This window comes from Prionailurus bengalensis, chromosome C1 (assembly GCF_016509475.1).
Source record: "Prionailurus bengalensis isolate Pbe53 chromosome C1, Fcat_Pben_1.1_paternal_pri, whole genome shotgun sequence".
NCBI classification, from domain to species: Eukaryota; Metazoa; Chordata; class Mammalia; order Carnivora; family Felidae; genus Prionailurus; species Prionailurus bengalensis.
The window spans coordinates 218267867-218286558 of record NC_057345.1 but is presented as its reverse complement, the minus strand read 5'-3'; the positions used below and the strand labels follow the sequence as shown (position 1 = coordinate 218286558).

At 55.6% G+C, this 18692-nt stretch overlaps 1 protein-coding gene across 10 annotated transcripts in view; it reads right to left on the bottom strand.

The window, feature by feature from the left end:
- Nucleotides 1–501: 501 nt before the first annotated feature.
- The window catches only part of AGAP1 (ArfGAP with GTPase domain, ankyrin repeat and PH domain 1), a 552763-nt gene continuing 534572 nt past the window's right edge, over nt 502–18692 (bottom strand). For all 10 annotated transcript variants that reach the window (XM_043578237.1, XM_043578238.1, XM_043578239.1 and 7 more), the window contains 2 exons: nt 9221–9476; nt 502–7888 (listed from right to left, as the gene is read on the bottom strand). In XM_043578237.1, coding sequence (XP_043434172.1) covers nt 7685–7888; nt 9221–9476 — 460 coding nt within the window. In that variant the 3' untranslated portion in view covers nt 502–7684. The remainder of the gene's footprint in view (nt 7889–9220; nt 9477–18692) is intronic.

Here is an 18692-nt window from a genome sequence, read left to right as displayed (position 1 = left end):
GCTGCCAGTGGGGATGTCTGGGTGGCTGCATTTGGGTGTTTTAATTTTCTGATTTTGGCGCTTGGGCAGGGGCGGGGGAGTAAAGATAACATGTATTTTGTATGAGAAGAACGTCACACTATTAATAACGACACTATTCATAACAGCGTCCTGCAATGGTTTTACTTCCTAGCCACCTGCTGAGCCCTCCTCACACATCTGGGGCGGTGTGGTCCAGCCAATCTCGGGCTGGGGAAACCACGCACGGGCCCTTAGAGTGGCTCGTAGACGAACAAGTTGGAAGAGACGCTCCTTAACGTCCCCTCGCGCCACGACCACAGCACCCGCGTGCCGACTTCCTCATGTGAGAGGCCGCCTGGGCCTTGCACACTCCCTTCTGTAATCACCTCTTCTCTCGGATTTACCTCGCCTGAGCGCCGAAATCCAATTAGTCGTGACAAATGACCAACACGTCCCCCCGCTCCCCCCCAAAGCCCAACAAAACCTCCACGGAAAGCAGTGTAGACATATTTTCATTTCTTTATTAGAAAGAGGCCTCTACACTATAGCCACCTCTCTCCATTACTTTACACATTTTTCTCTTTCTTTTTTTTCCCCCTTAGAATACTGTACAGCCGACACAAAAAATCCCAATGCAGGAAAATACAAACTGGCATATTTAATCAAAACAAAATCATAAGAAATAACAAGCAAAGTGAAATGTCTGTCAATGGTTTTAATTACAGTACAAACAATATAAATAAAGCGTCATTGAGTCCTTGTGAAACAAACTTGCTGAATGAGGTAATAGAAAAACAACCAAAAAAAGGAAAAAAAAACCCCAAAGAAACCAAAGCCGTCTCTGGATAAACCCTGGGCCGCTCTCCCGTCTTCTATACATCGCTATTTACAGAAACAAGACATGCTGGGAGGTGGGCAGGGACCCGGCCTTCCCTGTTCCCTCCTAGAAATGCCTCCTGGCTGCCACCGTTGACCCGCCCAGGCTCCCGTTCAGAAACACACCCGTGGCCACACGAGAACCCCATTCGAGGTCATGGGCAGGAGAGGAGGGGACTGTCTGGGGCAGGAAGCTCTCCTGGAACCCACGTGGCCATGCCCGTGGCTGGCGTGGCCCACCCCTCCAGCCCTTCCCGGGGCAGCCGGCCCAGGCCTCCCAAGGCCTTGCGGAGTGCCCTTGGTCAAGTGCACGCAGCATCCTCCCCAGCACGCGGGTGCTCAGACCGGGGCAGGGGTGCCACCTCAAGAATTCGACAGATTTTAGACAAAAGGACAGCTGCAGGAGGGGAACCGTGATCTTTTCAAGGGTTGGAGAAGACGTGATTTCTAACCTCGAGATGTGCACACGGCCGCAAAGCGGTTTCTAAGCATATCTGCTGCCCATGAGCCGTGTGACAACCCAGTCCTCTCTCAGATCTGCCTGGGCACCCGGGGGCGGGGCTGGAAGGCGTGCTGTGTTCCTGAGAGTGGTCAGTGAGCTAACTCCCGGCTCTGGCCCATGCACCCTTGGTCCCCACTGTCCCCTGACCCTCCAAGGGCCCGGGGAGGATGCACATGTCCCCCAGGCCACTCAGCGGCATGTCAGGTGCAGAGCAGGGTGCAGGGGACATCGGCTGGGCTGCCCACTCAGGCTTTCAACATCCAGGTGCTAAGCTGGAAAGCCCCGGGACGTCCTTCATCCAGCCCGGACACTGGCCATCTTACACGAGGAATCCCTAACTGCGTGGGCTTCTGGGGTCGGGGCCCCATCTTCTTCACATGAGTTTGGGCCAGCTCAGATATTAGCTTCCCAGGCCAGTGTTGACACCATCTGGGGAGGTACGGGGAGGTCAGGGCAGACTCTGATTTAGGGGCAAGCGCTCCCAACACCGGGCTGTTCCATTTGGAAGAGTCCCCAAAGCTCTCACATCTGTGTGGTTCCTTTCTTTTACCCGCGTCTCCAAACAGAAGACAGGATATCCCTGCCGCCAGGGAATATTCTAGAGGGGACCTAACTCGACTTTGACAGGCGAGTCTCTAGCATACAGCTCCAACGCGACCCTCGGAGGACCTTCTCTACAGAAGCCACACACACCAGGCCAAAATAAAACACAAGCCCTGAGCTGACCCCTCGCACACTGACCAAGGTGGCTTGCCCTGCACGTACCCCGGGCACCGCAGGCCCTTTGGACGGGAAGGCCTCGGAGAAGGGCATTTTTACCAACCGGGTGCAAGCCCCAGAACCAAATGCCGTCACAGGAGAACAAAACGAGGGCCTCATTAGTGAAACGCGGTGAGAGCGGTTTTCAAATCTGTGGTCCTGACTCATTGCTTTGGGACGGTGCTTCCTACACTGGTGAAACCAAACTCCTTCTAGAACTTGGGCGTTTTGAAGATCACAGACTAAAAAACAGACTCTCTGGTTTTGCAGAATCCCGTGCTGATGGCTGATGAATTCGTCCTCTAATTGCCACTCTGGCCCAAACCGAAAAACCGGAACTGGAAAGAAGTGCCAATGTATGTTTAAAAAGCAGCAGACATCCAAAATTAAACAGGAAGTCTGTTAATAGTGTTTAAAAAAAAAAATCTATGTAAGGACAGCCCTTCTCCTCCAAGGGTGTTTTTGAAATATGAATTCTAAGCTGTTACCTGTCCTTTCTTCCTCACGAAGGGAGAGGTGAGGGGTCACTGGGGGCGTGCTGACCCTGAGTGGCACTGTTTCTCTCTCCTCGCGAGGGGCCTGGCCATTCTGGGTTCCAGGGACAACTTCCTGGCGACGATGGAAATAAAAGTCTGTTTCCATCTAACTCGCCCCCACCTTCTCTCCTCTGCGTAACTGGAGTTGGGTATTTTGAATATTCAACTCAATTTTGAATATTCTGACTGAAAGGCAACCTGATTTCGATGCCTGAACGATGACGGAGCCATCAGGGTGTAGGGCACGGAGCGGGCGGGGGCCCACACCGAGGGCTCACTGACCACAGGGCTTCCAGAAGAAAGCCACGTGGGAATTCAAGCAGGAAACGTGTCGATAATGGCCCGAAGTGAAAAATCCAAGTCTGGATGCCAAAGGCCCTTATTTAGCTTTTTGGTGAAGGATGGGGGTGAGAATCACTTGAAGACAGGACGTCACAAGGTGTGAAACCCCCATTTGAGGAGGCCAGTGAGAAATAAATTATATTTCCCGGGAAAGAAAGATGTGATTCTTCAGCACATTTCTATTCGAATTCCTTCCTGACTGCTTTTCAATTTGTTTGCTTGAAGGACATAAATACAATCCAGGGGAGTTCTAGAAAGTCAGGCCGACCTTGTGGGGCGCGTGAGGGATGGAAATAGCGCAGAGGGGGGAGGGGGGAGGGGCCCATCGAGGGGTAATGGATTTGCTTTCCAATTATCTTTGCCTTTTGAGAAGTTTTTGAGGCCTGACCATACTTACTCTTAGAGGCTCTATATTGTTGCAAGGCTTCTGAACCTCCCTAGGCGGGAATGTGGACTTATTATTTCCGGAACATTCTAAATGCGAGGAGGAAGGGTGGGCACAGCTGGAGCCGCGGTGACCCAGGTCATCCTCGAGCACAGCTCGGGCTGGGGGCCGGGTAGGACCCAGTGGCCACCCTTGACGGGGAAGATATGTTCCCCAAGTGCCGGGACTAGACAGGCCGAGCCTGATGCCAGCCCTGAAAGGGACGTCCGCTCCAGCGAGGCCCCTCCTCTGACACTGCTCCCAGCACGCAGGGGTGGGGAAGGGCACCGACTGGTCCTGCAGAGGGGAGGCCCAGAGGCTCAGACGGGAAGGGGGGGCCGTCACCGACTCCCTAGGGCCCTGGCTGGGGGACGCACCGCCAGCCTGGGGGCAGCTTTCCAGGCCTGGGTTCTGGCTTTCTGCTCTCGGCATTTCTGTTCTAAATGAACAATCCCATTTCCTGAGCATCCAGCCTCTGGCTGGGTGTCTGGCTGGCTTTTATCACATTGGTTGGCAACCGACCGGTCATCAGATCCCGCAAGGCCACCCCGGTTTCACAGATGAGAAAAAAGATCCCCAAAGCTGGGGGCCTCTGCCCTAGGCCACACAGGAGGGACAGGAGAGCCAGGGCTGTCTTTCTCACTGGACCACGCTCTCCCCTATAAGTTAGTGACCGCTGCTTTGAGGATGTAGAGAATGACCCTGAATGCATGCAGGTGTTACAAAACTGCAAAGAACGGTCCCTAGGCCAGACGGCAGAGGCTGGGTCCAAGGCGACCCCATCAGGCTAGACAAAGCTTCAGAAGGCAGTGGTGCTGGAAGGGCCGCCGCCCGGGCTCACGGGCAGAGAATGGGCTCCTTTCAGGATCCTGGTCAAGAGTAACCCAATGAGAGCACCCGACCGCCGCGTGATCAGCGAGCACCCCCCTGCCTCCCCCTGCCTCCCGGGATAATTACGCGCGGTGTGCGTTCACTGGGAGACCCACAACTGCACCTGCTCATGGGGCCACAGACTCGGGAATCTGTCACCTGCTCACCCTGGAGCCGCTCCTCTCCTAGGATGACAGGAGACGGGCGGGGGCCGGGGCCCCACGACTGGGGCTCTGGGCTTGGAGAGCCACCTTTCTGCCCAGTACCGGAGATCTGCTCTCACGGGGTCAGAATCAAGGCTCCTTTCTCTGCAGGGTTTCTGGGGCACAGAAGGAATCCAGCCAGATCGTGAAGCTACCCTAACCCGTGACTGCGTGCGTGTGTGTCTTCCCCAGCACGTGGTTTCTCGGTAAGGGAAGTTCTACTTCTGAACAGAAGAGGCTGGACTATGCACTGGTGTCCTCACGGTCACTTCGCAGAACCTCCACGAGAACCAACGAACACAACTCGACCTCCTTCCCAAATTGGTTATTTCTAACACTAGCCCTGGGTTTTGGCTTCCTGGCCTTGGTGTTACGTAAGGCTCTAAGATGGGAATGATAGCATCGTTGGCGAAGAAAGCCCTTCTGGTCTGACACTGAAATATAAACAGATTAGCCATCAGTCACTTTATTTTAGAGGAAAACCCTTGAAAACCACCACTGCCTTTCCTCTGTTGCCAAAACTCGGGCTCAGGAAAGCAGGCCGCCTCCCGAAGCATGGCTAAAAATAGCAGAAGAAGGGTCAGGTTTCCTGAGGAGGAATCAGTGAAGTCCCCGTGCCGGAGAGAGGGAAGGGGTGCGGTGGGGGAGGTGGGGGGAACCCGGTCTAGCATTCAGGTCGTGAAAGGCTAAGTGAAAAAAGGAGTCATTTGGGAAAATATTATATTATAAACACATATAATAATATGTACACACTCATATACATCTCAAAGAGAAGCCTTACAAGGAATTCTGTTTCTTTTCAAAACGAGGCTTCGCTATATGATAGGGCGTTCCTATAGTGGGAATTAACTACAGTGAAATAATTTAAGAATTTCATTTATACTATATCTGCGTTCACTACGTGAAGTCTACGCTAAAGGCTGTGCGGAGGAGAATGTGTCCAGGTGGAATAGAACAGTAATGAGTTCTTCAAAAATAGGCAGTGACATTTTTTTCCCCTATTCACATTTAAAATAACTACACAGTGATGGAACACAGAATTAAAAACCAGGGGGAGGAGCAGGGACCTGTGGTCAGGGCTCTCAGCCTTCTGAACCTATCGTTCCTGGAGCCCGCTGGGCTCCACGCAGAGGAAGCAAGGTTACAAATGTCCATGAAACACTGACCCACATATAAATTCTGTGTAAAGCTTTATTTTTTCCCCACCTACTTGAATTGTGTGTTTTTTTTTTTTAAAGTGAAAGAAGAGGGAAAACTCTTACAAAATAGAAGGTTTCGTATATGAGAGCAGGGGACTTCCCCGGGGTGGGGGGAGGGGGCGGCCACTGGCCTAGCGTGGCCTTGGTTCCTGTGCTACAGCAGCCCAGAGGCGCCTTCCCATTGGACGACCCTCTCCCCCCACATACTGCTAAAGCGCCCCAGGCAAAGCTGCCCCTTTCCTTTTTAGCCCAGGGTGTCACAATCCGGCCACGTTGAAGGTGGCTAACGTCTGAAAGCAGCCCCGATGGCACGCAGTGACGGCAGACCAGGGGACGTGCTGATAACCCAAACGGAGGGCCTGGCCGCCAAGTTAAGCCTTAGCGATTGTCGCCGGCCGGCAGGTGCCGCAGAGCCGTGGGCGGCCGGTCGTGACCTGCCTGTGCAGAGCACGTGGGTCTGGGATTCGCAAAGCCGCCCCCTGCTTTGCCACGGCCCCTCCTCTGGGTCGGCAGAAGTGCCATCAGATCGAAATGATGAGAAATCACATGCCGCCTTCCTCTTCTCTAAAATGCTTCAGTGTCTGGTTTTTTTTTTTCCCCCCTTTCTCGATTTTAATAAGCAAATTGTACTACTATCTTCTTCTGATGTGTTCCTTTTTCAAAGCTGTCTATCACATTAATGGAAGTGTTTGCTGCTGGGAGTGTTTTCCATGTACAATGATCTGTAACCCTCTCATCTCAACTAGTTGCACATTATTAGTTCACATCTAGTTCAGTTTATAAATTAACAGAGGTGACATTTGTCTGTACAAAAATCAATGCATATTTATGAACTTCTTTTATTCAAATAGATTTTCACAATCTTATCTAAAGACATAACACAGAAGCCTGGGTGATACTCCGGCGTGGCCCAGGAGTGACTGAGACCCAAGACCTCCACCTTGGCAAACGGAAGTAAAAGACCTCTGCCGTTTGGGGCAAAAAAAAAAAAAAAAATAGCCTTTTATGCCTTCGGTTAGTTCACTATGTGTATTCGAAGTGTTATTATTAGCTTGGATCCGTGATTTCCTTTTGAATTTCCGAGTTACCCTTATTTATTTTTTCCATTTTGTTTTTGCACCAAGGAGAGCGACGGCAGTCAAATAATACTCAGCAACTGATTTCCTCTCTTTGGACTGAAAAATTAAACAGATACTAAATTATGACAGTGAATTTAGAAAGAAGGGCTCCAAGGGCTCGAAAGAACATGTCTGAGATGATATGATGCTTCTAAGAAGTATTGCAATCACATCGTGGCAAGCATCCGAGCGTGCTGTGTAACTACCTCCTCGGCTAATATGCTTTTTTCTCGGTGATGACTAATCATGTTCTATTAAACAGCGGTAATGCTGGAAGAACTCTACTATACAAGTGTAATGAAGCCAGTATTCTCCCCGGACAGATTAGCTACAACTGATTTGACACATACCATCATAGGGGCTTCAAACCTGACAAACTCTGCCTGCTTCTGATTTATGCCGTCAAGCTCCTCGGAGAAGAGATGAAATCCGAGTGTTCCGTTTGGTAGAGGTGAAATGTACTGATGTGCTTAACTGCCAGTTAAGGAGAGTTACCCTTCTCCTTGCTCCTCGCCTCCCCTCCCCCTCTCGTCCCCGTCCCTTGTGCCGTGCTCTGTGTCCACAGGCCGCCGGGCCGGGGGACCTCGCGGTGTGCTATCAAGAAACCAAGGCCCCTCCCCGGGCAGCCCCTGCTCGTCGCGGGGGGTGGGGGGGGGGAGTTCGGGGGGAAAAAAGGAGTCGGTCCTGCAGCCTCGCGGCCTCCGCTGCGCCCCCGTGAGGACGGTCAGGCTTTTGTGATTGCGCGCGGGGTGAGGGCGGGTGGGCGGCTGACCGCCAGGAGGAGTGGGGACGCGACGGGACTCACGTGTCGTGACTTCTGGGCGAGGGCGCGAGGCTGCGGGGGCCCGGCGGTCCTCAGATGATGGTGGGCACCCGCCCGCTGCTGTTGTTGCGATTATTGTTCTTCCTGGACAGGTTGGGGGTGGCCATGAGCACGAAGCGCTCGTCCGGACAGCCGTACTGCAGCAGGACGTCGATGCACTCCTGGCTGGACGCCTGCCGGGCGTAGGCCAGCGCCGTGTTCCCGTGGGCGTCGCGGGCCATGACGTCCACCCCGTACTGCGGAGGCAACGGAGAGGGCCGTTAGGGTCGCGGTGGGGGGGGGGTGCCGCCGGAGGAGGGGACCAGGCACCTTTCTCCAAGCCGTGCGGCAGCTCGTGCGGGGGAGGGGGGACGGACCACCTCGGGAAGGGCTACAGACGAGGTGGCTAGGGACGCGGATGGCCAGAGGCCACAGCCGGCCCCACGGCGCGTCCTTTGAAAGAAACCATGCGCTTTTGACACCCAGAAGGCCCTCCTTTCTGCAGGAGACCGAGGGTAATCCTGGCTTTGTTAGTTCTATTCTGCCTTTCCAATCGTAAAAACAAAAAATAAGCACTTCTTGATCTCGGAGGTGATTCCTTTCATTGGGGGAAATCTGTATGTAAAACAGGGTGCAGAGAAGTCCTCTGTTACCGCTATCCAGGTCCTACTATGGGTAAGCACCGCCATCCGCCCCCGCCGGGGACCTCTCGGCAGGCTGCCTTCTGTCGCCCTTCGGTGGGGACGCGCGGTGGCGGAGCCCCAGAGGTGTGCGGGCCGTGCCACCGCGGGTGTGGGCTGCTCAGGTGCCCGCGGCTCTACACACTGTCCCCCTCTTGTCGCCATTCAGGCTTCATGACGAATGCGTCCGTAGAAGTCTAAGAATAATTCTTCCTAGGGGCGCCTGGGTGTGCCAGTCGGTTGAGAGTCCAACTTTGTGTCAGGTCACGATCTCACGGTCCATGAGTTCGAGCCCCGCATCCGGCTCTGTGCTGACAGCTCAGAGGCTGGAGCCTGCTTCGGATTCTGTGTCTCCCTCTCTCTCTGCCCCTCCCCTACTTGCGTTCTTTCTCTCAAACAAACAAACAAACAAACAAACAAACAACAGAATAATTTTCCCTAGTGGAACTTAACCAGAACAGTCCAGAAGAAGCCCTTTGATAAAGTCCTACCATCAAACTCTGGGTCCAGTATTTCTGGGTTGGGTAAAGGGAAAACCATATAAACTAGCTGTATTCTCCCCCGCCACCCCCCTCCCAAACACAGGACGGCAGTTGGTTGTAAAAGGGACAGGACAGACACTCCACCCGCACCTGACCCAGAAGGGTCATGGGACAGATGAGCTCTGCAGACACCCAGCGAGGGAGGGCTGGGCAGAGCAGACCCCGCGGACCCCCTCCCTCCCTCTGATCGGTCCTCAAGCGGCGTCCTCACGCAGGGGAGCCCGGCAGCCAGGGGCCTCCGCGCCTCAGTTCCAAATTCCCGACTCGTATGCTTCCCATCTTCAGACCTGCTGCCTCCCACCAGAAAGATGCCCGCAGAGCAGAGCAAGGCGCCCGCGGCTATGCTGTCCTGTACGCGGCGACCTACCCAGATCAGGAGCTGCGCCAGGACCACGTTCCCCTTCCGGCATGCCAGGTGCAGCGCGGTGCGGCCGTCCCCCTCTCCACACGTCTCGTTCACCTCGTCCCGGGAGCCGTGCGCCAGCAGCAGGATGACGGCCCGCAGGTCCTCGTCGGCGGTGGCCCGCAGCAGGTGCTGGCCCAGGGACAGCTCTGTGCAGGGCAGCGGGGCCAGGAAGAGCTTCTGTTCGTACTTGGCCCGGATCCATCGCTCCTTCTCTTCCCTGCAAGAGTCCCCACACGGGTGCAGTTGCAATCAGGAAGGGTGGCCGAGGCCGAAACCCCTCTGCTCCAGAACCCACGTGGTCCGGGGGCATCGGGGAGGAAGCGAGATAGCAGGAGACGAGTTATCTTCACAAGGAAGCCCCCTGAGGCACGGGCTTACTTTTTTTTACAAAGTGGGGTCCCTGACCAGCAGCAGCTGGGAACCTGTCAGAAATGCAGAATCTCAGGCTCCGTCCCGGACCTCCAGAGTCAGAACCTCTTGGGGGGTGGTTGCAGAACCTTCCGGGGGGGGGTTCTGATGCCGCAGAAGCTGCGGCCAGGGGGAACCACCCCCCCTGCCCAGGGTCTGGCACGATGCAGGGTGGATGCCACAGGCCGGATAAGCAATGACAGCGCTTAGTCGGGATCAGGGGACATTGCGGAGCGCAGCGGACGGGATGGCCAGTGGGCTCCCCGCACCTGGGTGTGACCTTGAAGTCTTAGCTCTTAATTCCTCCCCACGGAAGGGAGTATGTGATCCCCCTGGGATCTCCACATCCTTCGGTTGAGGAAAATCTTACTTCAGGCCCACGGATGAAACCGCAGAGACCCCCATGTGGAGGTCTAGAAAAGACAGGCAAACTAAGTTCCTACGTGATTCTGTAATCTCTCTGGATACGTGGGGAACATCAAGATGTTCTAGGGCCCAGCCCAGGAGACAAGGCAGGCGGCCCGAGGCCAGAGCTGAGCTAGGGGTGCAGGAGGGGAGGACACTGGGGAAGGGCGGGGAAGGGCCTTGGGACGCAGACAGCAGCCCCAGGCGTCCCTCCCCCAGCAGCACTGGGCCTGCTGAGAATGTGCTTCCTGAACTTTGGTAGAAGGCGGGGTTCAGGGTCCAAGCGGCACAGGATGCTGCCTGTGACATCTGGAAGGAGGGCTGGGGAGGAAGAGGAGAGGGCAGAATGGGAAGGGAATGGGCAAAAGGAGACAGAAAGGAAGAGACCCACAGCAAAGCGTGTTCATACCGTCCGAAGCAAAGGTCTGTGGCTGCTTAATGAAAGAAGAAAAGCAAAGCCCTACAGAGAAGAGGGGCTCTAATGCCCCAGAGACTTAAATGATACACTGGTTCACAACCAACCCCCCCTAAGACCCCGCGTTTTCTCCAAGAGAATAATCAGGGTGCAGAGCTACAAACTACACAGAGAATCACTTAGGGCTTCCGTGACACTCTAGAAAGAAAACTCATTAACCATGACATTTCTTCTTCCGAAGGACAGAAAAGACGCCTTGTTTACACCTTTTACTCGTGTTTACACTGCTCCCAGTGATCTAGTGTCGGGTTAGCCCTAATCTGTTTTTAAATACTTAGGCAAACAGATTCTTCCAGGAGCAAATCTGGATTAGTTTTGCTTCATTTCCTGGTCCATGCGAGTGACCCCAGGGTGACCCCCGACCCTTTTCATTCGGAGATTTCCAGGACAAACACTTGGCTACAGCTGAGAACCCACCCCCGCAGCCCGGACGAGGCTGAAGCTGGACGCGGCCCGCACCCTGTCCCCGCCTGGGCCAAAATACCGGGCGGGCGGGCGAGAGACAACACACTCCAAACAAAATCGTGTTTCTCGTGCTATGAAAAAAACCCGCATTTAAAATGTATTTAGCATATGTTGGTGCGTTTCGTAAACCGCCAAACAGCAAGAACAAAACGGGAATGAAATGAAAAGGGACAATGGTGAAGGGTGCATCCAGATTCTCAAGTCCCCACTTGCTAGCTCTCGTTTTTTGGTGGGCATTAAAGTCAGGGCTGTTTTATTCTGCTCTGCTTGGTTTTAATTCGCATTGCCAAATCACCCAGGGATAAAACAGGGAACTGAACACTGGAACTATCGTCCTAGCTGTAGTTATCCCATTCTCTTTTTAATATTCGGACATCCCAGCCGAAGAATGAAGAAGGCCCCCAGCTTCTGAGTCCTCTCCTGCGGGCGGTGTGCTCTCCTGGGGAAGTGGGGCGGCGGGGGCGGGGGTGGTTTCTGTCCTGGGATCTGGTCACCCCACAAACAAGCTCGCCTGAATTCACTGAAATTGAAGTCGACGTGTGTCTGAATGATTGTGTTTAAACCGCTTCTTGCTTTTATTTCAAAAAATTTTTTTCTTTAATGTTTATTTCTGAGAGAGAGACAGAGCGGGAGCAGGGGAGGGGCAGAAAGAGAGGGAGACACGGAATCCAAACGAAGCAGGCTCCAGGCTCTGAGCTGTCAGCACAGAGCCCGACGCGGGGCTTGAACCTATGAGACGTGAGATCGTGACCTGAGCCGCCATCCCACCCCATTCCTCGCTCCATTCCTCCCCCACCCCGCCCCATTCCTCGCTTTTTAAAAGTCAGTGCTGTTTATAATTATGGAACAAAGGTGGGTCCAGATTTCATGGGGCTGAATACCAGTTTGGGAGCTTCTTTCGAAGGAAGACTCTACTGTTAGGTCTATAAAATTAGGAACAGGGTCTTGGAGAGGGTTCCTGCAAGGGAAGGCCGGCGGTTGGCAGCCTTTACGGCTGATCCACCTGTGACCCTGCAGGAGCGGGAGCAAGGGGACAATTACCAATAGGGCTGCACGGCCTCCACCGACTCAAATACAGAAAACAGGCTTGATACTGGGGGTCGTCCCCGAGGAATACCGCAAGGAGACAGAACAAAGCCTCCACGTGGCCTTCTCGGTGGGGACTGCCTCTTCCAGCCCATGTCCACCTGGCCCCCAGAGCTGTTTAATGTATGGCTTTCGTCACATGACGGAAACACGGCTCTTCACCAAAACTTCTCTGCCGTTTAAAAGCACAAGCTTTCCACGCCGGCTTCTGGGCCCTACAGGACTTCGGCCCCTCGCTGTTTTTTCGGATACCGGGAGGGGCCGGAGCGCTAAGCGAGGCCACTTCATGTCTGAATCAGGAATGCTTCTGTTTCGCGGCTGAAATCCAGCGAGTAGGAACGGAGAACTCAGACGAGGGCGTGTGAGGGTTTTGCGAATTCAGGAACCCCCTACTTATGCTCGAGCACTTGCTGTTGTTTAGAACCCGTGTGCTGTGGTCACTGTGCACCCTGATACACCGGGCGGGGGTGGGTAAGCTTTACCCCGTGTGCTTTCCGCGGTGGCCGAGGGTGGGAGAAGAGAATCGCCCCAAGGCCGGTGGGGCCACAGGCCTTGGTTTTGGCAACGGAGAGACGGGATCTATGTGCCTGCTTCCATGGTGTAGACTTCCACGCCTTCAGTGACTTCTCGGGCCGTCCCTCCCTCGCCCATAAAGCGGGTCTACAGAAGGCAGGGTGGTTTCGGGGCTGAGGCCGCGTGTCTGGAGGATGTGCTGGCCCAGCCGTCGCTCTGCAAGTGGCAGCTGTTGGTGCTGCAACGATGGAGTCAAACAGCAGCTCTAATGACGCACAGTTGCCATCGAGCACCTGAGAACGCACCTGCGGGGGTGGTGGGCGTGACAAAGGTGGCCGTGGTGGCCAAACGCCAGCTGGACGCTCAGGGTTCTAAGTCCGGGCCATCAACGTGCTCGGCGGGGTGAGGTGGGGACTCTTGGCCAGGGGCCCCGACAACTCCACCAGCGTCCCTGGTGTGTGTGACCCCCACACCCTACCACGGGCAGCAGAGGGGCTCGGGATGCTGGGAGACGGGTGTCCAGCCGGCGTAAAGGACCCTGTGGCTGTCAGCGGGTCTGGGGCCAAGTGCGGTTAGCCCCTGTCCACAGCCTTGAGATCTCCCAAGTCTTCTTGGACTGAATTGTGTCTCCTCCCCGCCGCCCCCCAATCCATACGCTGAAGCCCTAATCCCAGTGTGTCTGTATTTGGAGGCCAGGCCTCTAGGGAGGTAACTGAGGTTAAATGAGGTCATAAAAGTGGCCTTATGAGACGAGGAAGAGACACAGGGATCTCTGTCCGAGGGAGGGCACAGCAAGAAGGCACGGTCTGCAAGCCAGGAAGAGCTCTCACCAGAAACCAGCCCTGGCACCCTGACCTTGAACTTCCTGCCTCCGGAGCCGAGAGAAAACACAGTTATGTATTGGAGACACCCAATCTGCGGTGTTTCGTTAGGGTAGCCCAGTCTGACCCGTAACATTCCGGACACCCACGGCCTCCACCACTGTCCTCCGGCTTCCGTGCCGACATGTCACACGCGAAAAACGGACACTCCGGTAGCGTTTCCTTTTCTACGAGAATATTCTAAGACCGTTTGCCCTACGAAGCCAGGATGCCAACACACAAATACTCTAATTGTTACTCTGATGTCCCAATCTTCCTTCTGGGATCCCCAGCTTGTCTTGGCCGAGCCTTTCATTTTCCCCAAGGAAGGCCAGTTCAAGAGCAGCGTAGCTGGCAACAGATCACTTCACCTCGTTCCAATCCCCTGGAGGCCCGCTGCTCACAGCCTCCGTTAGCTAATGAGCTAAAAAATGACTTATTGGCACGGCCGGCCGTCAGCAGAAAGAAGGCGGCCCAGCTCCTCATTTGAGCCCCGTGCTGACACACCTTTAAATAAATCAACCGCACGGGAGTGAGAGAAAATGAGAGAACGGACGACTAATCAGAAGAAAGACACTGACCCAATCCCCCCAAAATAAAAAGGAAAGATACAATCGAAGGTGCAGTAGTAAATATTTTCTTCTCTTCCGGCCTGAAATGTAGCCCCTTTATTAGGTGGCCCTCCACCCCCCACCGGCCCCTGAGCCAGGAAACCGCCTGGTGGGTGAGCTGTGGGCCGGTCGGGTACCGAGCACAGGATTTGGGGGTCAGGGAGCAGGTGGGGCCCCGGCGGTCCCCAGCACCGTGTGTGCACAGAGTCTTGAAGGGTCTGCAGGGCTGGGATGCACTCTGGTCCTGCAGCCCGACAGACAGGCTCTGCTGCACTTGACCTTGATGTGGCCAAGGCTCCGTGCCCCTGAAGATGAGTCTGGGACACATCCCAGCTGCCACCTGCATATTCAGTGCTTGCCAGACGGAAATGACGTCATTCCCAGGCACCAGTAAATACCGCCCGCAGGTCCCAGGAGCACCTGCTGTGGCGATCCTGAGGGTGATGACGACGAGGAGGAGGGAAACCACCTTTCCTGGTAACTCCCAGTGATGCTGGGCTCATCAAGGGCCCCCGAGCATGGTCCCCGTTCCTACAAAGGAGCTACATGTCAAACACCGAGCAAAATGCACATGTGATCGCAGAGTCATGGCCATATTTTGAGAGAAATTATGACATTTTAAAAGGAAAGGCCTTTTGGGGTGCTTGGGTGCCTCAGTCGGTTGAGCATCCGACTTTGGCTCAGGTCACAATCTCATGGTTGCTGAGTTCGAGCCCCACATCGAGCTCTCTGCTGTCAGTGCAGAGCCCGCCTCGGATTCTCTGCCCCCCTCTGTCTGGCCCTGCTCATTCTCACTCTCAAAAAAAGGACAGGTCTTTTCCTGAAAAGCTTCAAAAGAAAAAGAGACGGGTCATCTGCGTTCCAAGTTTCAGAGAAGGCGCAAGTGTGGGTGGTGTGCAACGGACGGCTTTTCCGAGTTTGAAATAGGGCGGCTGGACCGTGAAGACACGGGGCGGGGGGGGCCGGGGTCGTGCAGGCAGGTCGCAATGTGGGAGGAAGAAGCTGCCGGCAGGCGGGGCAGAGCCAGGCTCCCAGACCAGCCCTGGCCTTCGAGATGGGCTTTGGGGACCGGCTGCAGCCGGGAGCTCGGTAGGGTTGGGCCACAGTCCCGCTCCCCTCGGCCGACCGGGGACCGGACGGAGAGGGCGGAAGGGCACGGACGCTGGTACCATCCTGCCGGTGTGGCACCAATAACGCCCAGGGTCTATTAAAATAAGCCAGGTGATGCACACCCGGCAAGGACAGCTAACTCAGCGGATGGCAAGATCAAGGTGAGAGTCAGGAAAAGACGATGAAGAGGAGGTGGGGGAGGGGCAGAAAGGAGCATTTACATTCGCAGAGAAAACGAGCTGGGTCGGGGTGGTGGGAAGCAGAGCTTTATCCCCCCGTGTCTGAGGCAAGGACCCGGGGATGGGGCGGCTTGAGGTGTGTGGGCTGCCCCGGGCTCTATCTTGGGTCAGGGGGCCGGTCGTGGGGTGAGGACCACTGTGCCCGGCCCTGGCAGTCCACTGCAGTGCCCAGCTCCAGGGGAGACACGAGGGTCTCCGACCGGCCAGCCAGAGGTGTCTGGAAGCCGAGAATGCCACCAGGGCGAGACCAGCCACACCTGATGCTGACGATCACGATGACAAGGGCCCCGAGTGTGAGGGTCATCCGGCCCCAGTAACTGAAGGGGTGTCCCGGGAAGGGCTGGGCATCCGTGGCACCTCGAGCCGCCTAGCACTGGGCTGGCGCCTTCCTATCCCTGCGAGCAGAGGCCTCCCACGTGAAGTCCCTAGGATGCCGCCCTCCACGCGCGCTGCTTTCCACCCGGCCTTGACCCCGCACCCTGTTTCCACCGCTGTTTCCAACTCTGCCTGAGCCACAGGTGGGCTTGAGGTGATCCGCCTGTGGGCACGCGCTTCTGTCTTGACTCTGTCACCCAGACGAGGAACGTGACCGCCGATGTCACAGCTACAGTTTAAGGACTTCTGATGCGTCGGCCATCGGGCTGAGCCTTTCGTCAATTATGTGGTTTCACTCTGACGACGCCCGGTGAGGTAGGTCCTGCCCCGTTTTAGAAGGGGAGAAGGGGAGCCAGAGAGAGGTGGGTCCCCCGCCTGTGACGGCCAAGCGGCTGACCCCGGTGGCCACTGTCTCAGCTCGTCCTCCGGGCTCTGCTGCCTTCCCAAGAAGGGGAAGCCCCGATCCCAGGCCACCGCCCCGGCAGGGTGTCCCGGTCGGGCCTGCGGCACTGCCCCTCTCTGACAATCTCAACACCGGATCCTCCCTGTGGGGAACGGTTGATGTGACTCGTGTCAGAGAATCGAGAGCTGAGCCCTGCCCCCCCCCCCCCCCCCCCCCCCGCCGCCCAAGGGGCAGCATGAGCCACGTGCTGGTGTCTGAGTTTAATCCGAGTAAAACAAGATTGCTCCGTTGCTCTAGACAGGCCTCACACACACCAGGCGCACCGGCAGCTGCTGTCTCGGACGGTGCACGTGATCTGGAACGTTCCCACTGCTGCTTGCAGATAGGGCCCATGGAGACGATTGGTCATTTCTTCCCTCCCAGTTTTTCCTTACCAAAATGCTCTGGCATTAAAAACAAATACGGAATGAAGAGAAATGAAACCACAGATGTCTGAGGGTAGCGAGGGCGAAGGAAACGACACGGATACCAGGACTCGCGACAGAAGTGCTGTGAGGGGAGGTGCCCGGGCAGCTGGGTCCCAGAGAGGACCTGGGTCACCGTCAGTGTCAACGACCCTGGCAGTCGGTGAGGAACAAAGGGCAGGGCAAGTCTCACGGGCCCGCGGGGAGACCCGGAGAGCAAAGGAAGAGCACGCTAGGCACAGGCCACGGTCCTCAGAGAATCGTCTGGACGCGGGGCCCCTTTCTCCGCTCCCCGTGCATTCGAAGGCGAGCTGCGAGGATGCAGTCACACGGAACCACCACCGGCCGCGTTGTAAGTCTGGCAGGGAGGGCTCAGCAGGCTGCCAAGGGGTTAACGAGGTTAATGGGTTGGATTCGCAGAGAAGAACGTTTTCGGCGAATAACCACAAAGCTTTGGGTTGGCTTTTGGCACTGTTCTGTGGCACTACAGGACACGAGTCGTGGGGGGAGGCAGACCCTGGACGGTGACCAGACGCCCCACTGGGTCCTCGAGGGTGTTGTGAGCAGTGGTCCCCGGTGGTTTTGGCCGCAGCCCTCCACTCCCCACAAACGAGGCTTTCACCGGATGCCTGTGTAAGGCACTGGCCAACAGCGGCCTTTCCCGAAAGCCCTGTGTCAAGTCTAATGTGTTCATTTTTCTGGGAACCCCTCCCCCAAACATTAAAAGGCCAAGAACTTTTTTTGGTGCCTGTCACTTGTCACAATGTTCCTCTCGGGAACATCTTTCTTCCCACTCGGCAGGCTGGGAGAGGATTTGTCAACGCGGATTAAAAAAAAAATTTTTTTTAATGTTTACTTATTTTTGAGAGAGAGAGAGAGAGAGAGAGAGAGACAGAGTGTGAGCCGGGAGGGGGAGAGAGAGACAGGAAGACACAGAATCCGAAGCAGGCTCCAGGCTCCGAGCTGTCTGCACAGAGCCCGACGCGGGGTTCAAACTCACAAACTGTGAGATGGTGACCTGAGCTGAAGTTGGACGCTTAACTGACTGAGCCACCAGGCGCCCTCGTCAATGCTGATTTTAAAGGAGATTCTGTAGCAAAGTATATCGGAGCAAAGGAATATCCTCAGCAGTGACAGGAGGCCTGTGTGGCTTACACGGTGACTGGGACAGGGACGGGAGAGGAAAGAAAGAGCCAGCTAGCAGCAAGGAATTTCCAAAGTGTCTTTCTGCCTCGAGCAAAGCAGGAACTGGGAGGGAGGCACGGAAGGGGGGCCGGAACAATATGTTAGGAAAACAGGGGGCTTCCTCTCTCTGCAGGAGAAGACCCCGGCCCGCGGCAGGCCGCCCCTGGCACGCATGCCTTCTCCCCTGGCCGCGTTGCTAAGGAAGGACGGCCAACAAAGACCGATGGATATTTATTCCTTAATTACCGAAAGCTTTTAAGAAACTGGCCACTGTAAATCCCGCATGCAGAGAGCAGGAGGCAACGGACAAGGATTTATGCTCACGGGGCAAAGACAAAATAAATATCCCGCCTGACTTCTGATCAATATTATGAGTGTTTTTGCCAACCTGCAGGGTGTTTTATGAGTTCCGAGGAACGGAACAGAATCATTATTAATTAAATAAAGCCAACTATATTAGGCTTATTACTTCTGTGAGTCATAGTTAGCGGTGCCCAGCTGTAGGTGTTGGGGGCGGGTGGCTCAGTGCGCAGGTGCGGCCCGGGGCAGCCCGGGAGGCGGGATCACGTGCTCAAGGGCACGGCACGGCCAGTGCCCCCTCGGGTCCCCTTCCACCTAGACGGCAGCGGATGAGAGCACTAGCCATAAGCAGAGCTGGCTCTCCCCGCCACACCTCAGTCCGGGGTTCAGGCTGAGTCCTGGGGCTCCTGGGGCTTTGCTGTCACTAGCGCTGGGCACCTCCCAACACCTGTCTGTTTGGAACCTGGCCAGGCCGAGCAGAAATACGCACCAGGCTACAAGCAACAGGGCAGATACAACATCACCCCTCTAAAG